The sequence below is a fragment of the Nanorana parkeri genome, unplaced genomic scaffold (genome assembly GCF_000935625.1).
Source record: "Nanorana parkeri isolate BGI_ZX_2015 unplaced genomic scaffold, ASM93562v1 scaffold17, whole genome shotgun sequence".
Taxonomy (NCBI): domain Eukaryota; kingdom Metazoa; phylum Chordata; class Amphibia; order Anura; family Dicroglossidae; genus Nanorana; species Nanorana parkeri.
Genome location: NW_017306285.1, coordinates 3,889,945 through 3,901,364, shown reverse-complemented (window position 1 = coordinate 3,901,364; position 11,420 = coordinate 3,889,945). Strand labels below are relative to the sequence as shown.

Genomic DNA, 11,420 nt, shown 5'->3' with positions numbered 1-11,420 from the left:
TATATATATATATATATATACACCCCTCATAGATGATGTGCATGTACCCTCCCAATTCCAATTGTTCCCCATGGAAGTCGGAGGTACGGCGAGGCCACAACAAAAATGTATTTTGATTAAAAAAAGAAACTTGATCCATGTACATGAGATTCCCCCCGATCCAGCAAGACCAGGTCCGATGAAACAGAACTCTGTTCCGTTTGTTTCTCTGGACCTGGCCGGAGTCCGAGGTAACCGGGTGTAAAGAGACGTTCGTTTAGACCCGGGTACTTATAGACTGACATTAGGGAACCAATCAGATCTGCCTGAAAAACTGACAGATGGACCCAATTGGGGACTTGTGGCTCATTCACACTAGTATGTGACCGGTGTTTTTCTGCACTGGATCAGTGGGGGTCACCGCAGGGGCACGCAGAATACAATTGTGACCCGTTTACACCACAATGTGCATTTTTTTTGCAGCACACTGCATGGCAACAGAGGGCAGCCCACTGCATGGCAACAGAGGTCAGCCCACTGCATGGCAACAGAGGGCAGCCCACTGCATGGCAACAGAGGGCAGCCCACTGCATGGCAACAGAGGTCAGCCCACTGCATGGCAACAGAGGTCAGCCCACTGCATGGCAGTGCACTTTATGGCACCGGAGGGCAGCGCAGTGTATGGCACGGGAAGTCAAGCCATGGTGTGGCACAGGAGGGCACCAAAGAGCAGCGCGGGGTCCAAAATTGAGTGTACATTTTGTATGCTGCCAATAAAGTTAAACAATGTCCCCGCTACACAGCACTGCCGCCCAGCGGACACCATCCACACGGGAAAATGGAAGACGTTCGCGCGTGGCTGGTGTGAAGCAAATTTAGCTTTTCTGAAAAAAATTTTTAAAGGAGAAGTGTAAATAAGTCTATTCCGACATTTCCAATAGTTCCCCGCTGCGCGCCATTACTCCAACCTCTGACCACCATATCACTGCTATATACTGTAGCGATAAAGGAGTGGGGGGATGGAAGAACCAGGCGAGGGCACACACAACTGCTGGCTGAGCCTTTCTGTTCCTGGTAACCACCGCCGCCCCCCCTTGTTTCTCCTGGGGTCACTGGAACAGGAAGTCAAGAAAGAATCTGCGACCTGGGGGTCACAGAAAATGCAATCTTTCCCACTCCATCTAACCCCAAATAAGATAAATCTAGCTGAATTTAGGGGCGGCTCTTATATGAACAGAGTCATCGAATGGCGATGGATGAACTAATCGTGCGCTAATTGGCATGTGATGTTAAGCGCTAATTACAGTCGGGTCACGTCTCATGGTGGCGGGCGTTCACGCCTCGGCACGCAGTCTCCATCATAATCACACAGAAGTCAAGAGGTGACAGATGACATGTCTGCAGCTTCTGTTGCTTTTCAGATGCTACAGAGATTGTGAGAATGACAGCGATGTTTCCACAGGAAGAGGTGACCGGCCGCAGCACACATACGTTTCCCCTTACCTGACACTGATCTCCCTCTGCAGCAGTGGGGACAGACACACAGACATGATGAGACCAAGGACAGACACACAGCTCGCCTACAAAAAAGAACAACACACAGCGCCTTGCTCCACAGAGGCTGCAACAAGACCCATATTACAGTTAAAGAGAACCTGTCGCGCTTTTATTGCTGTCTAATGGGGAGATTTCATCCCGGTGACACAAGTGAGGGGAAATCGCTCCTGCGGGGACACAGGCAGCCTTAGAGATTCCTCAGTGTGTTCTCAACGAGCGGCTCTGGCTCCTTCTTCACTATAGAGTCGGGGTGAGAGGTTGACACAGGGTTGTCAGTGCTGGGATCGCAAGTAGTGATGGGCTCGGGCTTGTTCGCAGCTCCACGTGCCGAGCCCGCCAGGAAGCTGACAGCGCCAATCACAGGTACTGAGACATTTTCCTGGTCCGCAGCTGCAGAGATCGGGAAATGTCTCAGTACCCGTGATTGGCGCTGCCAGCTTCCTGGCGGGCTCGGCACGTGGAGCTGCGAACACGCCCGAGCCCATCACTAATCGCAAGCAGATCTCACTGGTCACCATTATCCTATAAACAAGCAAGACCACCCCTTAAAGCGGATCTCCAGGCCTTGCTACTACCACCCGACCTATGCTACCCACCCCTAGTTTGTTTGTTTCAAACCCCCTATACTTATATTTTTTCTGGTTGCTGGTCCGGTGATGTCACCACAGCTTCTTCTCCTTCTACCGGTGGTGGTAAGAATGTGGGGGGTGGGGGGTATTCTTCCAAGACTGCTCGCATAATGAGAGCACTTAAGCGCGCTATCCATGCTTTGAAATTCGTCCGGCCGAAATTCGCTGCATAGGCGCCTCTGTCGACACCCTTCCGTCCGGCATCCCTCCATCAGGTGATCAAAAGTACAGGTTGGAGAAATTCTCGGCCGAATGAAACTGGCAGCCGACAGGCTGCAAACTCCGGACAGGTATTCTGCCAGCGGGCGGCCCACATCAGTATACAAAGGAAACAGCGGGGGATTCTGTTCTATTTATTTTGTTCAGCCGGCGGGTTGAGCAAAAGAAAATAGACCCAAGTCTATAGACTCACATGTGCTCAGCTTCAGTACTGTGAGCCCCCCAGGACTAAAAATAGACCCGTGTATACCCAGCTTTAGTCCTGGGGTACTGTGAGCCCCCCTGCGTGATGATGCCTTTCCTAGTGGGGGCATGTAAATGGAATTCTGGGCTCACAGGAAATGGACAGGACGACAGAGTCATTCTGTCAGCGCTGGACGGAGAAGGAACTGAGGGACATCTCTGGAACATGGAGAGGGTAAGTACCACTCGGCACTATTTTGTTATATATACAGGGGGGTGGACTTCCTGGAGTTCCACTTTAAAGGATGAGTCTACCCAAATCTGGTCTTTCACTTCCTCCCAGAAGCCAGAAATCTGAGGAGTCACCTACCAGCGTGATTATTCTTGTGGGATTTCCTCCTGCTGAATCTAACAGGAAGAGTCCAACACGTGATGATTATAGCAGGTGGGCGGAGCCTAGAAGTGACCATTACAGCATTGGAGGGATGAACATTGGGTCAGCCAGCGGGTCCATTAGCATTCCAGCATCAAACACTAAAATCAGAGTTTTGGGCCGACTGACCCCTTACAGACATCATGGTAACATCAATGTGACTCACCTTTTCCAGCTGGCTGTGGACGTGCTGTACGATCAGATCAATGGCCACCGTGTTCCCGCTCCCTGGAAGACGCACACAGACGAGTCTCTGAATATTCGGGAAATAACAGACATTCGGAGAGTTTGTATGAACACGGACCTCTTACCTCTGGGCACCACAATATCTGCCAGACGCATGGTCGGCTGGATGTGCTGGTCGAAGGCGGGTTTCACAAAGGTGTGGTACTGTTTAAGCACTCCCTCGATTTCTCGCCCTCGCTGTGAGATGTCCCTCCGCAGCCTCCGTACCAGGCGGATATCAGAGTCCGTCTCCACAAAAATCTTCATGTCCAGCAACTGCGCGAGAGAACAAAGTACAGACACCCGACAGTAGTCTGGAGAGTCACAAGATTCTTCTGCTTCTATGTGGCTCCCTGGTACCTCCTCCTCCTCCCCTTCATCAACATGATAATAAACCTATTTCATGACATACTTTATTATAGGTCCAATGACATCATCTCCGTGCTTCTCTATACAAAACAGTCAGATCATGGCTGGTGGGAGGGGCAAGCAGGGTGCTTCCTGAAAACATCACTGCATCCTGCCTCAGTGCTGCTCTCAAGAGACCTCATTCCTGATGTAAGCAGTGGGTTGGCTCTTGGGAGGAGTTATGCAAATATCAAAATGCCTTGATGGACAGGTGTCAGTCTGGAGGAGTGGGCGTTCCTAGGCGGGCTGTATTTGCATAAAGACCACACTAGGTAACGCCCACATAGGATGCTGAGCCTCCATGATTGAAAGAACTGAAGGGATGTGCCAGGGACGGTAAGGAAGGGGTAGCAAAACTTTGGCCCTCCAGCTGTGGCCCATCATACAGTTGCCTCTGGAAGTCATGCCTGTGGCTATCAGACTCTGGCAATGCCTCATGGAACGTTGACTCCTACAACAGCCAGATGGCCGAAGTTTGGATACTCCTGGAGCAGATGATGCTGGACGTCCTCCAGTCAGGAAATGAGGCGGGGCTCTATGTGACTTGCTGCAGCTTCTAATGCACATTGTGAGAAGGTCATAGTGTGCAGTGAAAGCGATTTTAGGCCAGGAGAGGAGCCGGTACAACTGTGCAAGACTGAAGGGAAGGTCAGAGTCAGGGGCGTCCCGAGGCCGGGTGTCACCCGGAGCAGATACCGGGTGACACCCCGCCGTGACATCATCGCGCATGCGCGACCATCTTTTTGATACTTGCCAGTGGCCATCTTGGTGATGGACGCCGGCAGAGAGAGGAGGGGACGTTCACCCGGCAGGATAAGGTATCCCACCGGGTCCCTTCCTCTCTCCTGCAGCTGTCGGGCTCTCGGTCCATGACAGAGTGCATCACTTTTCAGAGGGGGGTGACACCAAAATGACTGTCATTCACTTTGCTGTCACCCCCTTAGAAGGTGTCACCTGGGTGCGGACCGCACCCCCCTTGTGACACCATTGGCCGGAGAATAATTCTATTTCTTTCTAAAACTCAAACACATCTCTTGGCTTGTATTCAACTTGAATAAATCAGAACAAGTCTCTTCTTAATAAACCCTTTAGTATCTGTGTCTCTCCTCGTGCTGTGTGCATGTTTGTTACACTTATATACAATACATGACATAAAATGTAACCTGCAATATAATAATAGGAGCACTCGCCCAAATACTCGGTATGGGCACCGGTACCAATACTAGTATCAGTTCATCCCTAATAACTATAATATAATATATGAAAGAAAATGTAACCTGTGACGGTAACATTGTAACAAGCGGCTCTCCTTTACCTTCAGAAGCTCCGCATGAGCAAACGCCATGATCCCTTCAAATATGATCACATTCGCTCCGTAAAGGGTTTTCTAGGACAAGAGAGAGAGAGGAGATATCCTTTAAGTGATCAGGTGATACATGTATAACACGCAGTATAATATGTATCCTTGTATCAGTATTAATGTCACTCCTCCAATTAGTATAGAAGAAGAGCGGCAGCGTGTTATACTAGAGGATAGGAGGGATATTATTGGCCAACCTCTAAGAAGGCCGGCCCCCAAGGTCCCCGCCCCCAAGGTCCCTGCCCCTTCCTCTATAGGCCCTGATGTGTGCTTGGCCATTGAATGAATGACGTTCATTGGACAGAACGGGGGAAGCGACCTCCGCTGTAAACCGATGATTTTACCCAATCTCTGGTCCGGCTGTGAGTGGTAAAGTCATAGGTGGGAATTTTTACGCTCTTCCCCTGTTTCAGCTTCTTCAGCGTGCTGATGATCAGCTCAAAGTCAAACGAGTCCGGGTGGTCGAAGTTGTACTCGTTGCGGGCGGCCAGGATCTGCTGCTCCTCGGTCAGCACCTGAAGAGAGAAGTCACGCAGTGTAAATAACGAGGGGAGCCGGCTAAGTAAGCAGAGGTGCAATGTGGGTGCCTAGGGGTACTGTTACATATCTCAGTGGGCTCCTTGGGGACCTTCAGTTGCACACAGAACCTTCAGCTCAGGCCCGTCCAGTCTCCCCCTTCTCTATTGGCCACTTATTAGCCTTACTTAGTAATAAGGGAACGAGGTGGGAGGGGCTAAAGGCGCTATTTTTAACCAAGGGCAGCCCTGATTTCCAGGGTCTGGGTGGTCTAATGTCAGGATATCAGACTTGCAGGGGGAGTGTCTGCTCTGAAAGCCGATTCCCTGGGGGGAGGAGTCAGTGGGAATAAAGCCCTCAGGGTGGGCATAACTAGTGTCCTAATGTCCAAAGACGCGGGGCATTGGCGCACAACCTGTAAGCACATGATGGCGTAAGAGTGCGACCAACAGCCGGAGCTCCTTAAAGGGCCCTCGGGGAAATGGCGGCACAGCATGGCGGAGGCCTTCCGGAGTGAGCAATAAGGTATCCCAGCTCCATCCTCTGCCCCTAGACCTGGCAGTGTAGGGGGCCCCCTGTCCTTAGTCCGGGCACACGTGCACTTTAAAACCAGCTCTGCATGCACACGGATATGAGGCGTCGCAGAGGCGGGCTCTCCTCCATGGCGCTGCACATATGCGGCGTGATCTTGTACTGGGCGCTCGCTCACTCGTCGCTTTCAGCACAGTGACTGACTGTTTCCAATCGGGAGGTGGGAACGGGCTCCTGATCATGTGATCGCTGTGAGAGCCGATCGCCAGCCTCCAGCTCCTGGTGTTAGTAACTCCTTGGAGGGTAAATGTTACCTTGTAGAAGGCGTCCATAGACAGGAGGACCACCCAGGGCACGTCCAGGGCTTCTATAATCATTCTGGCCACCGTGGTTTTCCCGGAGGCACTGCCGCCCCCCAGACCTAAAATATGAGAGAGACCGGGTGAGGAACTGACAGTCACTGACACCCTGAAGGGTTACCCCGCCTCTTCCTTCCCACCCCCTACCAGAGCTTCGATCTTCCATTAACATCCGGATAATTAATACCTTTTCCACATTTCTACCTGTTATATATATATATATATAGGTGTCCCCACTGGAAGATTTCCTCCTATTCCTGTCCTGGTGACAACTGTCCAATATTGGATTTCCCATTACCCAGCCCCCAGGACAAATGAAGAGAGTGAATCTCCCCAGTGGGTACACAGACACTGACAGGGGTTCTAATCCTTCCCCTGCTCCATCCAGTGGCAGACCTATAAAGGGCCCTGGTTTGGGAGCGCGCCGGACTCGGGGCCTGCAGAGTCCACCTGAGACCGCGACCAGCCCACCATAGATCCTGCACTGCCCTCAGAGACTCTCTATGGTGGGCTCTGTGGGGTCTCAGGTGGGCTGGTCGGGGTCCCTTTCCCTGCACATGAAGCACCTTAGCTGCCGCTGCTGGGCCTCCTCCACCTTCTCCCCTGTCAGTGGGCCCCCCCTAGCCTTGGGCCCTGCACCACCGGTAGTTCCGCCCCTGGCTCCATCCAAAACTAGAGAACAATGTCACAGGAAAATGCCACGCGCCTGGCTGTCTAGGGAAGCCCTGCCCCACATGTACTAACCCGTCATCTGTTCCCGGCCCGCCTCACCTATGACAAACGCCTCCTTGGACTGAGTGCCGTGCTCGTTGTACCAGGGAGGGCGCCCGGCTGTGTAGATGGTCCTCTTGCTGGTCCGTAGCAGCGGCGGTTCCGATTTACACTGACTGGTCGTCCGCCGGCGGCTGGGTCGTGCGGTGCTGACCGGGGGCAACAAGCCATGACCAGGCTCCGCGCTGCTGGGGAGAGAAAGAAAAGAATCAGATTCTGAGATCAATTTCATTGGCCTGTCATGGACTCCGCCCTACGTGACTCCGCCCTGCGCCACCTATACTAAGGCCCATGTGACGCGCAACAGGGTCGCCGGGGCCCAGTCGCCAGGCTCACTATGCAGAACGGGGCAGCGGAGGCCCATGTGACACGCCGCACTGTCGCCGGAGCCCAGTCGCCAGGTTCACTATGCAGGACGGGGCAGCGGAGGTCCATGTGACACGCCGCACTGTCGCCGGGGCCCAGTCGCCGGGCTCACTATGCAGGACGGGGCAGCGGAGGTCCATGTGACACGCCGCACTGTCGCCGGGGCCCAGTCGCCGGGCTCACTATGCAGGACGGGGCAGCGGAGGTCCATGTGACACGCCGCACTGTCGCCGGGGCCCAGTCGCCGGGCTCACTATGCAGGACGGGGCAGCGGAGGTCCATGTGACACGCCGCACTGTCGCCGGGGCCCAGTCGCCGGGCTCACTATGCAGGACGGGGCAGCGGAGGTCCATGTGACACGCCGCACTGTCGCCGGGGCCCAGTCGCCGGGCTCACTATGCAGGACGGGGCAGCGGAGGTCCATGTGACACGCCGCACTGTCGCCGGGGCCCAGTCGCCGGGCTCACTATGCAGGACGGGGCAGCGGAGGTCCATGTGACACGCCGCACTGTCGCCGGGGCCCAGTCGCCGGGCTCACTATGCAGGACGGGGCAGCGGAGGTCCATGTGACACGCCGCACTGTCGCCGGGGCCCAGTCGCCGGGCTCACTATGCAGGACGGGGCAGCGGAGGTCCATGTGACACGCCGCACTGTCGCCGGGGCCCAGTCGCCGGGCTCACTATGCAGGACGGGGCAGCGGAGGTCCATGTGACACGCCGCACTGTCGCCGGGGCCCAGTCGCCGGGCTCACTATGCAGGACGGGGCAGCGGAGGTCCATGTGACACGCCGCACTGTCGCCGGGGCCCAGTCGCCGGGCTCACTATGCAGGACGGGGCAGCGGAGGTCCATGTGACACGCCGCACTGTCGCCGGGGCCCAGTCGCCGGGCTCACTATGCAGGACGGGGCAGCGGAGGTCCATGTGACACGCCGCACTGTCGCCGGGGCCCAGTCGCCGGGCTCACTATGCAGGACGGGGCAGCGGAGGTCCATGTGACACGCCGCACTGTCGCCGGGGCCCAGTCGCCGGGCTCACTATGCAGGACGGGGCAGCGGAGGTCCATGTGACACGCCGCACTGTCGCCGGGGCCCAGTCGCCGGGCTCACTATGCAGGACGGGGCAGCGGAGGTCCATGTGACACGCCGCACTGTCGCCGGGGCCCAGTCGCCGGGCTCACTATGCAGGACGGGGCAGCGGAGGTCCATGTGACACGCCGCACTGTCGCCGGGGCCCAGTCGCCGGGCTCACTATGCAGGACGGGGCAGCGGAGGTCCATGTGACACGCCGCACTGTCGCCGGGGCCCAGTCGCCGGGCTCACTATGCAGGACGGGGCAGCGGAGGTCCATGTGACACGCCGCACTGTCGCCGGGGCCGGTGGTGAGTTGCCGGCTGAGACGTGAGTCTGGTGCCCGCATCCATGAAGCGCTCAGCAAACCGAAGGAGATGTCGGCAACACCGGATCCGATCCGTCAGACCAGGAAATGTATCGAAAACCATGTGATTTGTGAGCGCTCTTCCATGTAGCCGTACGCTCGGAGACCCCCTAGGGGGCGTGTCCGTGACAGCCTGGGCTCACAGGAAGTGACTGACACTAGAAGTAATTCAACCAGGAAGTGAGGTCGTGTCACCGTCAGAGGCGGAGGTGAAGAGAAATGCTGGAACGTGGCAAGCAGCAAATCTGCAACCTTTGTAACCAAACCGGAGGGAAAGCAGTCTGAGGACAAAACCGAGCCGGACCTCAAAAACACCACAAGATGTATTGTAAATAGAACTTGTATCCACCTAAATGTGCCGGGCACAGCAGTGCTCAGACTGGGAAAAGGGAGCCAGTTCCATGAACTCAGGCTCTACATGGTGCTAACACTGGGATCTTGCTGGCAGGAGGAGAGAGCAGAGTGAGAGGAGAGATGGTTTTGCAATAGTGATGACCATCTTGCCGGCAGGAGGAGAGAGCAGAGTGAGAGGATAGATGGTTTCTGCAATAGTGATGAGCACGGAGCCTGAACTGTTTAAATGCATTTAAGTCCAGGTCCCGGCTGTGCTGCCTGGATCAGGTAAAAGTGTTCCCCGGCATTCCTAGCTGTAGGTAGCCTGGACACACAAGCTTCCACTGGCACCATTTTTGGGGGCGCCGGGCACCCGGTTGGCTCCTGCGATGTCTCCGGCTCTGGGGAATGTGTCACATGATCGCTGTGAAGTGTCACTCTGTGCTGACCGGCAGTGACACCCAGGCAGCTGCGCTCGGCCCCTTCACTCCGGCAAGAGGAAAACGCAGACCGGCCACAGCAGCGCCGGCGCCGCCCGATCCCGGCCTGGCTAAAGGGGGGCAGGGGGGGCCCCGCTCAGGTAAGGGCCACTCACCTGTTGTGCGCTCTGAGATTCCAACAAGGAGTCCCCCCGGGGCCCCGACACACAGACAGGCTCATCCTCCGGCGTGCCGCCCCTCAGCAGGAAAGGGGGGGATTCAATTCCAGGCTGATATTAATAGCGTGCAGGCGATAAATATGGAAACGCCGGCACACACGCACACGCCACCAATCACTAGGAACACGTCCGGTCACAGGACACACAACATGCAAGCTTCCCCCGGCGGGGACAAGTGCACCTGTCACAGCCAATCAGGATACAAAGGAGGAATGGGAAACGCAGGGCACCAAAGACTCAACGTACAACCCGCCATGGCGCCCCTGATCTGTGGAACTACAAATCCCAGCAGTCCTACACAATGTGGAACTACAAATCCCAGCAGTCCTACACAATGTGGAACTACAAATCCCAGCAGTCCTACACAATGTGGAACTACAAATCCCAGCAGTCCTACACAATGGTGATTCATCCTGATACAGAGATAGGAGCTGGTTAGACTTCGGAGGTCTGAGAAGAGGAAATGTTTATATTTGGAGCTCCGGATACATTGTCACCATATACCGGCCACGCAGAATCTACAGACTGCGTGTGCAGGAGGAGGAGGAGGACGGGCGCGCTGTAACCGACAACTGCCACACGGTGAGAGCAGAAAACCACGCGCAGCCCGCCTATAAATAAAACCCCTTCAGAGCCGTGTCACCCCCCATCCACCCCCAGACCAGACCAGACCAGACCAAACCAAACATCGTCTGCTGAGAAAATGGCATTCCAGGTTAGAGATGGTCACATGATCCACGAAAGGCAAAGCATCGGTCACATGACCTGCTGGAAAAGTCACTGTTAAAGCTGAACTCCGACATAAGCAAATACTGTCCTCATACCAGAGTCACGCGTGTTCTTCCTTCAGTCCTGGTGAGCTCCGTGTCTTCCTTCCAGATCTGTGCAGTCATCCCGTGTGAGACTTCCTGTAATAAAGACCGGCCACTGCTGCTCTCTCTTTGTGCAGGGGGACTGGTCTTGTCTCCGCCCCCTCCTGTAATAAAGACCGGCCACTGCTGCTCTCTCTTTGTGCAGGGGGACTGGTCTTGTCTCCGCCCCCTCCTGTAATAAAGACCGGCCACTGCTGCTCTCTCTTTGTGCAGGGGGACTGGTCTTGTCTCCGCCCCCTCCTGTAATAAAGACCGGCCACTGCTGCTCTCTCTTTGTGCAGGGGGACTGGTCTTGTCTCCGCCCCCTCCTGTAATAAAGACCGGCCACTGCTGCTCTCTCTTTGTGCAGGGGGACTGGTCTTGTCTCCGCCCCCTCCTGTAATAAAGACCGGCCACTGCTGCTCTCTCTTTGTGCAGGGGGACTGGTCTTGTCTCCGCCCCCTCCTGTAATAAAGACCGGCCACTGCTGCTCTCTCTCCTTGTGCAGGATGACTGGTCTTGTCTCATCCCCCACCTGTAATAAAGACCGGCCACTGCTGCTCTCTCTTTGTGCAGGGTGACTGGTCTTGTCTCCACCCCTTCCTGTT

The 11,420-nt window shown here is 55.4% G+C and overlaps 1 protein-coding gene across 1 annotated transcript in view; it reads right to left on the bottom strand.

Moving 5' to 3' along the window:
* UCKL1 (uridine-cytidine kinase 1 like 1) overlaps positions 1-11,420 on the bottom strand; it is a 22,644-nt gene that overhangs the window by 8,639 nt on the left and 2,585 nt on the right. The window contains exons 2-8 of the mRNA XM_018559769.1: positions 7,171-7,358; positions 6,355-6,461; positions 5,338-5,508; positions 4,949-5,020; positions 3,312-3,501; positions 3,167-3,228; positions 1,483-1,499 (exon numbers count right to left, since the gene is read on the bottom strand). Of these exons, the coding sequence (XP_018415271.1) occupies positions 1,483-1,499; positions 3,167-3,228; positions 3,312-3,501; positions 4,949-5,020; positions 5,338-5,508; positions 6,355-6,461; positions 7,171-7,358 (807 nt within the window). The remainder of the gene's footprint in view (positions 1-1,482; positions 1,500-3,166; positions 3,229-3,311; positions 3,502-4,948; positions 5,021-5,337; positions 5,509-6,354; positions 6,462-7,170; positions 7,359-11,420) is intronic.